General features: G+C 41.1%; 1 protein-coding gene across 6 annotated transcripts in view; it reads right to left on the bottom strand.

The window, feature by feature from the left end:
* The window catches only part of SFXN5 (sideroflexin 5), a 534682-nt gene that overhangs the window by 229143 nt on the left and 286929 nt on the right, over nt 1–18610 (bottom strand). For all 6 annotated transcript variants that reach the window (XM_033953624.1, XM_033953617.1, XM_033953601.1 and 3 more), the window contains one exon: nt 2580–2665. In XM_033953624.1, coding sequence (XP_033809515.1) covers nt 2580–2665 — 86 coding nt within the window. The remainder of the gene's footprint in view (nt 1–2579; nt 2666–18610) is intronic.

Raw genomic sequence — 18610 nt, forward strand, 5'->3', positions numbered from 1 at the left:
TTCAAACCTCCTCACACAAACAGACTAAAGTGGATGCCCGGCGGCTGCGTCTTTGATATCAGGGAGAGGAAGGCTGATCGGCCTGGTAGATCGGGACGACAACACGAGTCAAACCCGGAGTACGGGATGGGCTCCGCGATTGACTCACATTGCCTTCCCGATCTATCGGTTGATCGCGATCGACGTATTGGGCACCCCTGCTATAGTCTATACAGCTGGAACTGGAGTTGCACTTTCATTCTATAGAGCTCAAGATTTATCTCCATCCAAACAAGATAAAGCTAAGAAAGCAGTTAATTGCTGAGGCTCAAAGAAAACATACTTAATAGAATGGTAGAAATTATACATTTATAAGGGTGCCTTAAATAAAATGTAGCTCCTAATGAGATGACCCCTGGTCTTAAAAGAAGAAACTCACGTTGACGTTTTTGTGTTTCTCTTGCAAGATCAGGAAACATTTGAATTTTACAACCAAGAAATTCTTTATGTTTGTTTTTAAAGAAAAGTTTCAATATCCACACTTTGTCTATAGGAAGAGCTAGTGTTAAGATCAATGTTGCAGGAGTTGCTACTTCTGCATCTGATGTCTCCAAAATCTCCGAGATATTCAACACTTGTTCAGAGGATTTTACTTGTTGTTGAGGTAAAGATTAAGTAGGTAAGTAGTACACCTGAGAAAATGGAGGCAAATTTTCCTCTGAGACTTCCAAAATTTCAATGAAATATCTCCAAAACATTTCTCTAGATGTCACCATTTTTACTCTTGGAAAATTTATTGGTCTCAGATTATTATTACAAGAATAGTTTTCAAGTGTCTCTACTTTCTTTCTAAGATTCAAATTGTCCTTAATTAAAGACTCCTGTAATTGTTTAGCGGACTTCATGTCTTGTTCCATTTTTTGAATTGAGATTTTAGAAACAGTCATATCAAATTTTATTATTTCTAGCTCTTCTGAATGCTGGGACAATTTTTTTCTATTTGCTGGAAATTGGGAATAATTGCCTTGCCACAATTAGCTACCAAGACCCGCTTTTAGCAATTCTTGACTAATAGACATATGTCTCTATCACACAAACTGCTGGTTATCCTATGGAAATTTTTACATTGGAAAGACTGTCCTTTGGATTGATAGAGTCTTCAGAGAGGAAGTCTGTCTGGCCTTAAGACTAAAGGGTTCCCACACCTTTGATGCTCTAGCATCAATTTTCAAAGATATTCAAACAGCTGGCCATCAGATGAAAAATTGTTGGAACAACAACAGACAATGAGTCCAATGTTGTGAAAGCCTTCTTTATAATTGGACAGCATGATGATGATAATGAAGATATAACTGAAGATGCATGCAAGTGATGAATTCTTCTAATGTGGATGAAAATTACAACAATCATAAAGTATTCTTTGCTATACAGAAGTCAAGTGTTTCAGAGATTCTCTCAATCAAAACTTGAAGACCCAGTCAGAAGACATTAGTAATATTGTAACCTACCTGAATTGAAGGAACTTTTTATCAGACTGAATAATCTAGTTCCTGTTAGTGTTTTTGTTGGACATCTTTTTAGCTGTGTTGGGTTAATGACTCACAAGCATAATCACATGAATGACAGTCATTTTCAAAAGTGGATTGAATTGTACAGCAATAAGGTTATTGAGGTAAAAACGTTAACAATATATAGTTGCATCCATTGTAATTGTACTTTTTTACTCAAAAAGTATTATATCAAGCAATAACTTTTACTTTCACTTAAGTACATTTTTAAATATGTTCTTCACTGTACTTTTTCTTAACTATTAAAATGTACATTTAGGGCTCAATTCTAAAAATGACTCCCTAAGTTAGGCAGTGGTAGGCGCCCTGCCACCACCTAACTTAATTGGGTTTAATTGGTTTAATCAGCACACTAATTGGCTGCGTTGATTTAAAACTAATTAAAATGTTATAAAAAATGGAGGCGCCTATGGGTGCCTCCATAAAGGCTGCCATTATCCCGCCTACAGAGACGCCTTATGATGCCTAATGCCACTGTAGGTGTGGTTAATGTCACGTAAGGCACCTCCATAGATGTGATTCTTGTGAAAGGTAGGTGCCAGAAATGTAGGCTTTTAAAACCCTGGCCTACATTTCTGGCGCCTACCTTTCATATAGCTGCAATTCTGTGAATGGCACTGTTACATGATTGAGATGCAATCGGCGGCTGTTTTCAAGGTGGCTGCCGATAACGATACTGTTTACAGAATTGCAGCCTTATTTTTTTATTTTTACTTAAGTAGTGTGACCTAGTACTTTGAACACTGCATGTTACATCTTCTGAACTCCAGAAAGAAGCAGTAAATTTGATAGGCTGAGATCATATTCATATTGGCTTAGGAATCAGGCTTATTCTTGTCATGCCCCTATACAAACTAATTAGCCTCAAAGACTGATGATGAAATATGATTTCCTTACACTCACTTGCTTATGTCGGATTTACATGACAATTACTTCATTTCTAAGTATTCTGAGGTGTTCCACTGTGGTTCTTTCATCATTCTTCAGCATTTATACTGCATATTGTATATGGTTTCATGCCTTAATACTTACTTTTCCAGGAGAGACATTATAATTGGAGGTAGGACCAGAATAGGCATTGGAAGGACTACTCTAGTGAGGGCTGTCTCTATCAGAGCCTGAAAAAATAAAAACAAAAAGATTAAAGATTTAGGCAATGGTACTATAAATTGAAATCAAATGTTTACAAAAGAACATATGAAATTTACTTTCGTGTTTTTCTGTCTGTGCAAGGCCAATTGAGAAATATTATCTGCTGTTATTTAAAAGATTTTGATTTTGACATCGCAGGTGTCAAAATCCCTCCTCGAGGGCCGCAATCCAGGATTTCCCCAATGAATATGCATGAGATAATAATAATAATAACAGCTTATAGACCGCAATACCGTGAAGTTCTATGCGGTTTACAAAGATTAAGCAAAGGTACAAATTGATTGACTTTAAGAGGGGAGGAAGAAAGAGGGTTAATAGGACAGGAAATAAATTTTTGAGGAGAGAGTGATCAATAGAACAAGTTAATCGCTATAGAGGGGAGAGAGAAGAGAGGATCAGTTGCCTAGATACTTTAGGAACAGGTGTGTTTTCAGACGTTTCCTAAATTCCTCATAAGTAGTGTGTGAAAGCAATTGTTCTAGGTCTTTACCCCATGATGCTGCTTGGTGCGAGAGAAGATGTTCATGGTGTTTTTTTCAGTTTACAACCTCTCACTGGGGGGGGAAACGAAGTTGGAATGTGAGCTTCTCTTGTGTCTGTTGGCTGAGAAGACGAAAAGGTCAGTTATATATTTAGGGGCAAGTCTGTGTAGTGCTTTGAAGCAGAAGCAGGCAAATTTAAACTTTACACGCGCCTCCATTGGCAGCCAATACAGCTGCCGGTAGTAGGGTGTCACGTGGTCAAACTTCCTCAGCCCAAAGATCAGTTTGACCGCTGCATTTTGCATCAATTGTAAACACTGCATGTTCTTTTGGGAAATTGCTAAATAGGCGATGTTACAGTAGTCAAGTAGACTCAGTACGAGGGATTGGACTAGGGTTCTGAATGCTGCTGTATCGAAATAAGCTTTAATGGATCTGAGTTTCCAGAGAGTGAAAAATCCCCACAGTGCATGCAAATAGATCTCATGCATATTCATTGGGGAAATCCTGAAAACCCGACTAGATTGTGGTCCTCAAGGAGGAACTTTGACATCCCTGCTCTACATGTTTATTAAAATTTGATTTGCCACTAATATTTACAACTGTTCAAAGTGGTTTACACGGTTCATAGACAACGGCGTGAAAGACAAAGGTGCGCCCAGACAATTGAGCGCAGCGCGGAGGCGTGCGCCGCTCTAAATTACTGTTTTTAACTTAACTTTTTCCCTAAAAACAGGGAAAAAGTTAAGTTTTCAGTAAAATGTGGGGGGTTACAACCCCCCACACCCCCCACAACGCCCCCACAATGCGGCGCGATGTCTATTAAGTAAAGTGGGGGGTTCCCCCCCACGCCCCCTGTCGGAGCCCTAAAAACAGTAATTTAGAGCGGCGCGCGCCTCCGCGCTGCGCTCAATTGTCTGGGCGCGCCTTTGTCCCGGCGCGCTTTTGACCAGACACCGGTTTACACACATAAAATCATTAAAAACAAAAGGAACTGACATTAAAGTCAGACTTAGCAGGGTAAGAATAAAAAGGTTTTACATAGCTAAAATTGCTTTGAAAATTGCGTATGCTGTGAAAACTGCGTGCACATTCTCCCCGTGTGAATAAGAGGTACAGAACATGGAAAGGATATGGATATGAAAACACATGCACAATTTTCACTTTCAAATCTCCACAAGCATTTTCATGTTTATCCACTTCTTGATATACCGTATTTGCCAGCGTATAAGACGACTTTTTAGTACCTTAAAATCCTCCCCAAAGTCGGGGGTCGTCTTACACGCCGGGTACAGTTTACATGCCCTTACTTGCGGGGCTGGATGTACTCAGTCGCGCGGCTCTTCTTCTCCCTACCTTCTCTGCTTGCAGCACAGAGCCGAACGGAAGTCTTCCCGACGTCAGCGCTGACGTCGGAGGAGAGGGAGGGCTTAAACAAAGCTTAAACAAAGCCCTCCCTCCCTCCGACGTCAGCGCTGACATCGGGAAGACTTCCGTTCGGCTCTGTGCTGCAGGCATGGCAGGTAAGGAGAAGGAGAGTAGCCTCGCGGTTCGAGGGGCGGCCGCCCCGCCCCGGTTGCAGCACAGCCGGCCAGGTTCCCTTACTTTTGTGGCACTTCCCCGACCGACCGATAACAGCCCGGGTCCGACAATCCTCCCTGCCCTGTAGCCGCGAATCTAAATACCTTCTTACAGCAGCTGTAAGAAGGTAATTTAGATTCGCGGTTAAGGGCAGGGAGGTTTGTCGGACCGGGGCTGTTGTCGGTCGGTCGGGGAAGTGCCACAAAAGTAAGGGAACCTGGCCGGCTGTGCTGCACCCGGGGCTGTAGAGAAGGTGTGCGGAAGAAGGGGTCGTCTTATACGGCGAGTATAACACAAAACTCTATTTTTTAACTAAAAGTTGGGGGGTCGTCTTATACGCCCAGTCGTCCTATACGCCGGCAAATACGGTAGATTTTCAAAGGTAGTCTGAGGGGGTGTTTCTTTGTAAAGGAGCTTGAACACTCACAGTTGCAAGCAAGACCAAAATTGCCTCAGAAGTTTCATGGAAGCAGTGATGTACCCTAGCATATTTGACACCCAAGGCAGTGGTTAAAGCTACAGCGTCAGCACCCTGAGGTGGTGGGTTCAAATCCACACTGCTTCTTGTGACCCTGGGCAAGCCACTTTTTCCCCCCTTGCCACAAGTACACAGATTGTGAGCCCTCCAGGACAGACAGGGAAAAACGCTTGAGTATCTAAATACAGTGGTGCCTCGCATAAAGAACGCCTCGCACAGCGAACGCTGCACACAACGAACTTCATGTCATGATTCATACAACGAACTTCGTTTCACACAACGAAGTCGCCCGAGCTTCCACGATCGCTGCCAATGTATTGCATCCTTCCGCGCAGGCACTGCAGGCAGTCGTTAGTCATTGCGCTTAACGCGTTTCACATAACAAACTTTTCGCATAACAAACTTGCTCCTGGAATGAATTAAGTTCGTTGTGTGAAGCACCACTGTAAATTCATGTAAACCGTTCTGAGCTCCCCTGGGAGCACGGTATAGAAAATTGAACTAACTAAATAATTGTCCGTAATAATCATGAAATGAAATGAATGATAATAATGGTCGGAAAGAAACAAAGGCAGTACCAGACATACTGTGAAGTCATTAAAAACACAACAAATGCCATTCAAGACCAGGACCACAGAGCAATTCTACCATACCAACAGGGCTGTGGAGTCGATGCACCAAAACTTCGACTCAGACTCTTCTATTTTTCTACTGTTCAACTCTAAGGGCTCTTTTTATCAAGCCGCGCTAGCGGGGTTAACGCGCGTGACTTTTCATCACGCGTTAACCCCCGCGATGGCCTAAAAACTACCGCCTGCTCAAGAGGAGCTAGCGCAGCCAGCAGTTTAGCGCACGGTATTACACACGTTAAACCGCTAGCGCACCTTTGTAAAAGGAGCCCTAACTCTTGCTGATATATATACATGTATAAAAAGATTTCATATATATTATAATGTTGTAAGTCTTTATTATGATGCTGGAGTCGGAGCCAGTACATTTTTACCAACTTCAACTCCACTGCCCTGCTTACCATAATCACAGTAACTTTCAAGGGTCACAAAACAAGGGCTTACCTAGCAAAAAACAGCCATCATAAACATTGCAGTGGACACTACTTGGAAAACTAAACAAGCCAAATTAGTACAGATCAATTCTGGGATTGTTCACCCTCGAGAAGAGAAGACTGTGAGGGATATGATAGAGACTTTTAAAATACTAAAAGGATTCAATAAAATAGAGCAAGAAACATCGTTATTCACATTGTTAAATGTGACTCGGACAAGAGGTCATGGACTGAAACTGAGGGGCTACAGGCCCAGGACAAATGTCAGGAAGTTCTGTTTCACACAGCGAGTGGTGGACGCTTGGAATGCTCTCCCAGAGGAGGTTGTGACGGAGACCACCATTCTAGGATTCAAGGGCAAGTTGGATGCACACCTTCTTGCAAATCACTTTGAGGGATACAAGTAAACAAGGTCTTCATCAGGAAACACCTACATAGCCTCCGCGTGTGCGGGCCACCGGACTAGATGGACCTATGGTCTGAACCGGTGAAGGCATTTCTTATGGTCTTATGTTCTCACACACACAATACAGACAGACCCGTATCCACTGTAGAAAAAATAACAGCAAACTAAAAAGGGAAAAATTAAACAGTCTCCAAGAAGCCAGACTCTGCAAACAGTACAACACCAGAGAAACATATAAAGATAGATGTAAATTTCAAAAACGGACATATTCCAATCATTACATTACAAATTAAAAAAATACAAACAAAATGAAAAAATGGAAAATAAGATTCAATCATTATACTGGACTAAATACATTTCAGAAGCTAAAACCCCTTTCCTCAAGTCAGAACAGTATACTGCTATTATGATATCTTGTCCTGACCTGAGGAAGGCGGTATTTGGTCTCTGAAAGATAGTAAAAGAAATGTATACAAATAAGTCCAATACGAACCCCTTTTTACAAAACCGTAGCACGGTTTTTAGCGCAGGTCACAGCGGTAACAGCTCAGATGCTCATAGGAATTCTATGAGCATCAGAGCTGTTACTGCTGCGGCCGGCACTAAAAACCGCACTATGGTTTTGTAAAAGTGTGTTAAAGGTAGCATCTTAATTCCATTTTCATTTATTAATGTTTAGTAATAGTAATGTAGCCACCACACTACTTTATCCTAAACCAAAAATAATCATTATTTTGTTCACCACTGTTGTCTGTCCATTTACCTTTTCTAATGGTATTGGTTGAAGTCTCTGGTTTTTGCTTTTCTCTTATTCTCTTAACTCTTTTGCCAGGATTTCCTGTCCATTTAATATTTTTTCTTTCTTCTCCTGTTAGATTTTTTTCAATTTATTTTTTTGTCTTTATGTGCAGATTCATTCTTTCTTATTAGACAGTCTTCAATTTCTTTCTTTGTACTATGTTTACCCACAGCGTTCCATCTTCTCCTCACCCTGGCTCTCCTATTCCACTTTCTCTTAATCCCCAGACTTTCACTTACTCTGCATTTTCTTTCCCCTTTTTATCTAGCATATACACCTTCTTTCTCTGCCTCTTCCATTCAGCATCTACTCCTTTCTCTGCCCCTTTCCATCATCTGACCTCGCTCTCTCTCTCCCTGCCTCCTTCCATTCATCATCTGCCATCTTTCTATCTCTCTCTCCCTCTGCCCCTATCCATTCAATTTCTGTTACCTTCATTTCCCCCATCTATATAGTGTCTGCCCTCTCTTCCACCCTTCATCCAGTATCTGCTTTTTTTCTTGCCCCTTTCAATCAGCATCTGATCTGTTCTCCCTCCTTCTATATAGCATATTCCTCTTCTTCTACCTCCATCTAGCATTTACCCCTGTCTGCCCTACCCTCTACCTAGCATCTATCCCCTCTTTCCCATGGTATTTTCCTCTTTTCTCTGCCTCCCTCTGATAAACTTACTGCCACCACTGCTGCTGCTTCTCTAGACTGGCAACAATGACAGGGGCACATTCTATATACCCAGAGCTACCGGTCCTGCCCCTCTTTCACATCATCTTCCTGTCCTGGGGCAGGGCCTTCAGCCACAGGTATGTAGTGTTGGTTTTTAGCTTCTAGAAATTTGAATCACGAGTGACGTGATTATATTTGCAGATGATACTAAACTATTCAAAGTTGTTAAAACACATTAGATTGTGAAAAATTGCAGGCAGACCTTAAGAAATTGGAAGACTGGACGTCCAAGTAACAGATGAAATTTAACGTGGACAAATGCAAAGTGATGCACATTGGGAAGAATAACCCAAATCACAGTTACTGGATGCTAGCGCTCAAGAAAAGGATCTGGGTGTCATTGTAGACAATACGATGAAACCTTCTGCCCAATGTGCTGCGGAAGCCATAAGAGCAAACAAAATGCTAGGAATTATTATAAAAATGCAAAATATAACAAGACTAACTCCCTCTTCTACTAAACCGCGTTAGTGGTTTTAGCACAGGGAGCTGCGCTGAATGGCCCGCGCTGATCCCGACGCTTATAGAGTTTTTATGAACATCGGGAGCAGTGCTGGCCATTCAGCGTGGCTCCCCGCGCTAAAACTGCTAGCGCTGTTTAGTAGAAGAGGGGGGGTAAGGCCTAGATGCACAAAAGTCATTGGATCGCTGTTGGCCGATTCTCCAACAGCAATCGATGCACTATCTAGTTTGCATGCAAACGCAACCGATTCAATCGCTCAGTGAGTGATTGACACATGCGCAGAGCCCTAACAGCACTGACAGGGAAAGCGGCCTCCTGTCATTACTGTTAGGGCTTAGTTTTTTTTGTTTTGTTTTAATGGCACAGATAGGCGTGTGTAAAATAGCTTCAGTAGCTAGAAGGGTTTTGTAGTATGAATGGAGAGTGAATGATTGGGGGTATTGATATGAAGTATTACATTGATTGATAAAGTTGAAAATAAAATAAATTGTGATAGTTGTAGTTTATATTTGTGGTAAAAGCTTATTCTATTTATAGTGGTAATGAATATGCATGAGGCAGATATATGGCATGATACTTTAGGAGAGCTTAGCTATTTCTTTGTGTAAAAATGATTTTCCCTCTGCACAGAGGAAACTGCAGAGGGCAGACGCAAACAACAAAGCACTTTTGCTGTCCACAACTCCCAATCTCTCTCGTATGTAGCAAAGGAGAGGGGAGATTATAGATTGGAAAAAAGGAACTATGTAGCACACATATCAGAGTTTACTATGATTTGAACCCAACACCTGGGGAAGACGGAGCAAGCAGCCGTCACCATATCAGCTGATAATAGTCCTCATGGGGAAGGGGGCCTGCAATGTGCAGAGGAGAAGGTTCTCTCAGCATATTTAGAATATGGTTTTCATCAGCCTGTTAGTACACTACCCCTCAGACCCTCTCTAAATGTAAGCACACTTTTAGAAAGAACCCAATTTTCATATTAGTAAACCACATTGAGCATAAGGTTTATATAGCACCAATAAGCATACTGTAGTGAATCATGCTTAGTGGGGCCTATCTGGACCCATGAAAAACATAGGCCACCTTTCAGCATGCTTAAGATATAGGTGTCGATAAAGGTACCTAGCTGTGCCGACCAAGAGCGAATCTATAAAAGGCCACCCAACTAGAAACCATGCACATGCCTATCTTTCTAGGCACCTGGTTTTTTTTCTTAGAGTACCTACAATTTTCCAGGTGGCCTCTTCCAGAATCACAATCTACTTAAAGGCACCTCTTTTTCAATTATCCTTTTTAACAGCACTGATTAGGCTTCTTATTCAATCTATTAGGCACCTATTTAGATAGCCGCCTCTATTAACAGCCCCTATCTGTAGGCACCATTTGTGACTGCCTAGTTACAGTGGGATGGAATGAAACTGTCAGGCAAAGTGATTTTTCCCAAGTCTGCACTGTATCCATGCTAGAATAGGCCATATATAATCTAAATCACATGAACTCTTCTGCCTTTCAGCTCTATGCTATAACCTTTAAGTCACTTTTTAAACACTGCCATTTATTTACCCTTGACATATTTTCATGGGTAGCAAGTCACAAATAGAATTTCCTCTAAAGCTTCTTAAGTTCTTAAAACTCTCTTCTTTTTTGCGCCAATAAGCTTTAAAATTTTACAAATATTTATTTTGAAGATTCTGTCTTTATTAGCAAAAAGAATTAAAATAGTCTCAGGGAACCAAATCTTACAGGATTTGAGCAAACAATAAAATAGCACTTGGAATAGACTGAGGGGCATATGGTAAAGAATTAGAAGCTTTAGAAAGCAGGTGTTCAAATGAAAATAAAAACAGCTGGGGTCTTTTAAGAAAGGATATGGGCAACAGTTATAGCACGAAGGAAAAGAGAGGGTTAAAGAGTTATCCTACAAACAAAATCAACATTTTTTTTCCTTTTTATAAGCAGGCCTCACTTCCACCACAAGGAAAACAAGGACAGAGATCCAGCTTAAAAAAACGTGAGACAGAAAACCCCTGAGAATGCAAGCATAAGGAAAGACAGGCTCTGAGAAATAATAAAGTACAATATATACTTAAAGTACAAAACTCCTTTCATCCTTGAAATATATAGGACAAAGAGCTAATAGTAGGGGACTAAAACCCCTTAGAAATAAGGCACACAGGAAAATAAGAAAGGACCAAATAAGAAAACAAACTCACTTGAGAAATAACTGTACAAATTTTAAAAAACAAACACATGGACAAAGACCCAAAATTCTGAGGTAAACAACTTCCTGAGAAATAAAGCTGAAGGACCAAAATAAGACACAGGACAAAATCCTTCCAAAGCTCAGAACTGTCTTGGGAAGTTCTGCAAAGGTCCATACTGTCACTCAACCTAACATAGAAACATGATGGCAGATAAAGGCCAAATAGTTCATCTAGTCTGTCCAACTACAGTAACTTCTCTTCCTCTCTCTAATTTGCCTATCCCACGCCTTCTTGAATTCAGACACAGTTTCTGTCTCTACTACTTCCTATGGGAGACTGTTCCATACATCTACCACCCTTTCTAGATTACTTCAGAGTCTATCACCTCTTAACTTCATCCTATGCCCTCACATTCCAGAGCTTCCTTTCAAATGAAAGAGACTCAACTCATGCACATTTATGCCACATAGGTATTTAAATCTCTATCATATCTCCCCTCTCCAGCCTTTCCTCTAAAGTATACATATTGAGATATTTAAGTCTGTCCCCATACGCCTTATGATGAAGACCATGCACCATTTTAGTAGCCCTCCTCTGGACCAACTCTATACTTTTTATATCTTTTTGAAGGTGCGGTCTCCAGAATTGTACACAATATTCTAAATGAGGTCTCAACAGAGTCTTATACAGGGGCATCCATATCTCCTATTTCCTACTGGCCATACCTCTTCTTATGCACCCTAGCATCCTTCTAGCTTTCGCTGTCACCTTTTCAACCTGTTTGGCCACCTTAAGATCATCACAACCAAGTCCTACTCTTCTGTCGTGCACACAAGTTCTTCACCCCCTAAACTGTACCGTTCCTTTGGGTTTTTGCAGCCCAAATGCATGACCTTGCATTTCTCAGCATTAAATTTTAGCTGCCAAATTTCAGACCATTCTTCAAGCTTTGCTAGGTCTTTCTTCATGTTATTCACCCCATCTGGGGTGTCTACTCTATTGCAGATTTTGGTATCATCCGCAAAGATGCAAATCTTACCTGATAGCCCTTTAGCAATATCACTTATAAAAATGTTAAAAAGAACAGGACTTTGATCTCCATTAACCACTACCCTCTGTCGTCTTCCACTCAATCAGTTCTTGACCCAGCCTGCCTCTTCAAGGCACATCCCGAGGGCATGAGGCCTTTATGCAAAATGCTGACAGAATCAAGATGCACTTATTACTTGTTTGTAGATTACATACAAAGACTTTGCTCTATTGAAGACTGAAGTGAGAGGCTGAGGAGAATTCATTTTATTGTAAACCGCTTAGATTTAACTCTTGTTTTAGGCACTTTATGTCAGAGGAGGGGCGGGACCATAGCAGAGAGAAAAATGCAGCAGAGGACACGAGCTGCATGTTAGAAATGCTCCAACATTGGCAATCCTTTGCAGATGGTAATTAATTTCTAAAGTTAGACCGGGAAGGCCAGGGGGACACCTGAGATAGTGGTCATAAGATCGTAGTGTAAGTGGTAGTTGTTTCCAGCATTTTGTTAATTGATATTGGATGAATAAGGTAATTTACTTGGTAGATTTATATTGTTGCATGCTGGGAATTTTAAGTGGAAAAGATTTCTGGTGGAATATCTGTTGGAGGCACCCTGGAGTAGGATGGCCAACTCTGTTAGGTATTTGGGGGGCATTCCCTCTCAGGATCTTAAGGGCACTGATGCCTAATTTAAATTTGATCCTTGCAGTTATGGGCAGCCAATGTAGTTTTATATAGTAGGGCTATAGGTGTTCCCATTTCCATAGACCTTATATGAATCTTACTGCTGCATTTTGTACTAGTTGTAGACGTGATAGCAATGTTTGAGAGCAAAGAACTAGTGTTACATTAGAGTAATCTAGTCAAGATAGGATTAGGGATTGCACTAAAATTCAGACAGCCTCTGTTTCAAAGTATTTTCTGATGGATCTTAGCTTCCTCATCTCAAGGAAAGACTGTTTTATTATTAATTGTGCATAGCTCATCATGATAGTTATCAATTTCTACTCCTAAGATTTGGGATTGTAGCTCTAATGGAAAGTCTGTGTTGTCTACTGTTTATTGAAAGATTCTATACCACTACTAATGACTGGGGAGTCAATTCAGAGTGGTTTACATAACCTTTGTAATGGTGGTACAATACATGAGCTTCTGTAATCATGGCACAATACAAGAGATTCTGTACTGGTGGGATTATGTTTACTCTGCATATATACTCATCCTACATTTTGTACCACAATACACTTATCCTATCTATATTTATCTATCTACACACACACATAATGCTAGTATCATGTACTATGTTCATTCTAAAACCTACTTGCTTCCATGCAAATTGCCAGTGTCATGTATCATGTTCATCCTTGAAGTGTAGCTTGGGTCATTTGAGAGTCCTAGTCAAAGTAATTTGGTTTTGTTCTTATTTAGTTTGAGGTGATCAGTTGAGGTTCAGTTTTCTATGATGTAGACACATTACTTGACAGTGATTTTGGATAATGCAGCCATTACATGTAGCATGATTATTATGTTGTCTGCATAGGTGAAATGTTTTATTCATATGAGATAGAATAGCTCCCAACAGAAGGTTGAAAACTGATGGTTAAAGTAGGGATCCTTGGGGGACTCTGCTGGGATGGTGCCAGCTGTCAGAATGTTTACCATCCTTACACACACCATAGTGCCGAGAGGTTAGGAAGCCTTGGAACCAGGAGAAGACTGGGTCACTAAATCAAAAATCACTGAAAATCTCTTCAAATGCACTTCTTAGGTCAAATTGGATTATGGTTGCGCTGTGACTCCTGCTCCTGTTCTTTGCTGTGTGTTACTAGTGCTGTAAACACTGTCTCAGTGCTGTGCTGTGATTTTTCCTAAATCCCGATTTTGAAGGGTGGAGGATATTGAAGCATTGTAAGTAGCATTCGAGTTGTTCAGTGACATATCCATAGAAGCTGCTGGCCAATAAATGGTCACATCAGAAGGGCTGAGTTTTGGGTTCTTGGGAATGGGTATTAATTTAATTTCTCCTCCTGATTTGGGGAAAAGGTCAGTTATTAGGTTGTTGGGTTGGCTGCTTTGATCAGGTAAGATGAGCAGGTGTTGAAACTGCAAAATGCTTTGGAGTATTTTAGGAGAAGCCATTTTGTGTCTTTGAATTTAATCTCTTCAAAATCATTCCAAGATCTGGTCTGTTGGTATTTCCATAGGTGGTTTTGTTGCAGTGGGTCTAGCTGGATTGGTGGGGGATATCTGGTCTTGTGTGGATTGAATTTTTAAAATAGTTAGCTAGTCCTGGGGCTGTTGGAATAGAGGAGTTGTCCCCATTTGTGATCTTGTTTGCATTGGTTAGGTTATCTAATATTGATATTACTGGAGAAAACAGGTTTGCCGCAGGACATGGAAGGCCAATTACTTCAACAGACTGATTACTGCTAAAGGGATCACAGACACAGATAGAAGAAAAAGTGCGGAGCCTTACAGTATACATCGAATGCTGTAAAACTTCATGAATAATAATCTACCCCAGAACCAATTAAGCTCAATAAAGGTGTTGGAGCACTTCTGTCAGAGCCTATTAGAGAAATTCCTTCTCACTAGAGACAGCCTGCTCCCTAAGACAAGAGAATGTACACTGAGAATGAATTGGGGAGAGGGCCAGTAAAAATAAGTGTTTTGTGGGGGCACTGGGGTAAAAAACCAGCTATGGACCACCCTGAAACTAGGATATTTCCAACAGTAGACAACCCAAGTACCTGCCAGAACCAAATAGTAACAACATTCCAGAGCTGAGATTATGATGTCATTATGCACATTCCACCAGTGCCTAAGGGCCAAACTCATCAGTGATGTCACAATGGCTTGACTGTCTTATACTAGGCTCATATAAGAACATAGAAATTGCTGTACTTGGACAGACCGAAGTTCCATCAAGCCCAGTATCCTGTTTCCAACAGTGGCCAACCCAGGTCACAAGTACAAGCTAGATCCCAAGTAGTAAAACAGATTTTATGCTGCTTATCTTAGGAATAAGCATTGGATTTCACCAAGCTATCGCAATAATGGCCTATGGACTCTCTTTTAGGAAATTATCCAAACCTTTTTTAAAGCCCGCTGTTAATTGAAAGGGCCATTACAAAAAATAATTTGAAAAATTATCTGGTAGGCACCTAACTTGGTAGGTGCTTGTTCCTCTCAATCCTGGCAGTTAGGCACCATTTATAGAATTAGGGCCTTTGTGTGTCAGTATTTTTATTTATTAACCACTTTTATGAAGAGTAGTGACTTTTAAGTAAGCTGTCCAATAGTACAGAATCCAAAATGACTAAGCAGTGGCATAGTAAGGGCGGGGGGAGGGGGGGTGCAGGCATTCTGCCCCGGGTGCCATCTTGGTAGGGGCGCAGCACCCATCCTCCTCTCCCCCCAGCTCCTTCATTGCCCTCCCACTGCTGAGTGTGCCATTTCCCTTCCCCCGTACATCTGGCGTGAGCAGTAATCCCCAACCTGCTGTCGCGCTTATGTCGGCTCTTCTGATGTCACAGAGGCACGGGGAAAGAGAAGTGGTGCGCGCAGCAGTGGAGGGGGGTGAGAAAGCGTGGTGGGGCGAAGAAGAGGACTGATTTTGATGTTGTATCAGTAATGGAGGTAAAAATAACCATCTAGGAAATGAATAAGTCCACCTGTTCATTTGACCCTTGTCCGATCGGTGTTTTAGCATCAATGTTGGAAGTTTTGGCTCCATCGGTCTTGCGAGTTGTCTCTGCCTCATTAGAGGTGGGTAAGATTCCATCTTTGCTGAAGAAAGCAATCGTATGCCCTCTTGAAAAACAGGATGCCTGGTACCGCACTAGATCATTTTTGACCTATTTCTTCATTAAATGTTTTGTCTAAAGTTGTTGAAAAAGCAGTGCTTTTACAGTTACAATCTTTTTTTAGAAAGACACATGCTTTTGGATGATCAACAGTTTGGGTTCCGATCAAAGTATTTGACTGAACTCCTGCTTGTGTCAGTTACTGACATTGTGTGCAAAGGGTTAAATCATGGGACTTCCTATTTTATGGTCGTCTTGAATGTTTCTGCCACTTTGGATACGGTTAATCACCAAATTTTGTTGGAGAGACTATGTGCTCTAGGTTTGGCTGGGTCAGTTTTAGACTGGTTCCATTCTTTCCTGGATGACAGGGTTTACTGTGTTGAAGTGGAACAGACCAAATCAGATTGATCGACGCTGAACCGTGGGGTACCACAGAGGTCGGCTTTATCGGCGGTTCTCTTTAACATTTATATGACGCCCTTGTGTAAGGAACTGAGGAAGCTAGGTGTAAGTTTTCATCTGTACACTGATGATATCCAGTTCCTGATCCCAGTGGATAAATCGGCTGATAAAGCCTTGGTAGATCTTAATACTTGCTTTGGGATAATACAGAACTGGATGAATTTAAATCGGTTAAAATTGAATGTAGAAAAAACTGAAGTTCTTTTTCTTAGTCGACAGAAAAATCTGTCAGCTCGCCCTCAAGAAATTATGTTTGGTGATATTGCTGTCCCAGTTTCACAGCAAAGCAGGTATTTGGGGATGCTAATGGACTCCTCATTATCATTTAAGCTGCAAGTCAGAGCAGTAATTTCTCATGTGTTTTTAAATTTGCACTTGCTGCGAAGTTTGAGAGATTTCTTATCACAGGACAATTTCAAAACGGTCATCGTATCGATGATCACTCCGTTATTTGATTACTGTAACACTCTCTACTTAGGTTTGCCCAAATACGTGTTGCAGGCTATGCAAATGGCACAGAATGCTGCTGTACATTTGATTGTATGGGCCTCTAAATTCGATCATATCTCGCCGATCTTGCGTGCTTTACATTGATTGTTGATTGAGCATAGAGTTGAATTCAACAGTGTTGTGCTCTGGTCTGCAAGTTTATCACGCTCATTACGTTCTATGGAGGGGGCAAGTTTGAAAGTGCCATCTTTGACCTTTGCAAAGCTTTCTGTAACTCGTAAAACTATGTTTTCCATACAGGGACAGGTTCTTCAGACTAAAAGGGACGACAGGTACGAGGGGGCATTCAGAGAAACTGAAGGGAGATAGGTTCAAATCAAATGCAAGGAAGTTTTTCTTCACCCAAAGGGTCGTGGACAAATGGAATGCGCTCCCGGAGGAAGTGATCCGGCAGAGTACAGTACAGGGATTCAAACAGGGATTGGACAGATTCCTGAGGGAAAAGGGGATCGTGGGGTACTGAGGGAGGTGCTGGGGTGTTGCATAAGTATAGACAGCTCACCAGGTCGTGCAGGTGCAAGGCCGGAGGGTTAGGACATTGATGGGAAGATAGGACTTCGATGAGAAACCTAGGGGGCAAGGGGGCCCCTTCTGGTGATTAAGGCAGGTCATGACCTGTTGGGCCGCTGCGGGGGCGGACTGCTGGGCGGGATGGACCTCTGGTCTGACTCGGCAGAGGCACTGCTTATGTTCTTATGTTCTTATGATATTCCCCCTTACAATATGATTGCCAAAATCTGCTCATCTATTCCACTGAGGTGAAGAGCATTTGTTGCATGCAGGCCTTGATATTTTCTACAGCAATATACAAGATACAGGGCAACAGCTGCTGGTGAACACTGGCTGAAACAACTCGACAAGGGAAGCCCTTGGTATATATGGTGCTGTGACTGGCAGGATATGATGGGATGGTCAACTTAAAAAGAACATGGCAAACCATTTTCCTTCCTTAATCAACACAAGCACAGCTTAAGAGAAAATGCTACAACTTCAGGATAATTTCTCTACATGCATGGCCAAGAACTGAACCCTGGTAATTTATATGCCTTTATGGAGCTGGGTACCAGCACAGCAATCATGATATGCTTAAATGAAGAACCTAAGAAAGAGTTGCGACTTTAAAGTGGTGCTTGCAATGCATTAATGAGTTGTATTGGCATTTACAGCTTGTGATATCAACTAACTTTCCATAGGTATAACAGCATTATGATGGTAAATATGAATAAGAAATGTACAGATTTGATAGCAACGTTAGGCATCATCTCTTCTCCCCCTAAGTTGGCAGCTCATAGGCATGGGTAATAAGCTGGTGTTGTTATGGATGTTCTTATGTAGCTTATTTTTAATATTTGTGTTTCTAATGCTGCATAAATTATCTACTGTACATTTAAGAGTTTCTTTCTCCAACAAACAGCTTGTATAACTTCATTTATTTAAGAATGAACATCAGGTACTGGTATGCCTTTATGTGCTATGCGGATAACCGACAGGTTGTGTGTATGTATTTGATTAGCATCTCCATTGACAGTATTAGTGGCATGCCTATGCTAGTTTTTCAGCCTACACAACTAAAATTTGTTTCAACAAACTGTGAAAACCTTTTTTTTTTTTCAACTACATAACTTTTTATATGACTGTTGACATTCAGTAAAACATGTTACCCATTTTTCTCAAACAAAAAAATAAAAAATAGAAACAATGGTACTATAGAGCTTTCAAAGATGAAAATAACATACAAATGAAAAGGGTTTTTTTTTTCTGTAATTCAAAATTTGACAAACCAGCTGACCTGCATTCCTTGCTTAACAACTCTAACAGGCTGTACTAAAGGTTTATTCCCATTTTGCATCTATGGGGAAAATGCATAAGTGTATAGTAGTGCTGCCCAATTCACTT

This window comes from Geotrypetes seraphini, chromosome 1 (assembly GCF_902459505.1).
Source record: "Geotrypetes seraphini chromosome 1, aGeoSer1.1, whole genome shotgun sequence".
NCBI lineage: Eukaryota > Metazoa > Chordata > Amphibia > Gymnophiona > Dermophiidae > Geotrypetes > Geotrypetes seraphini.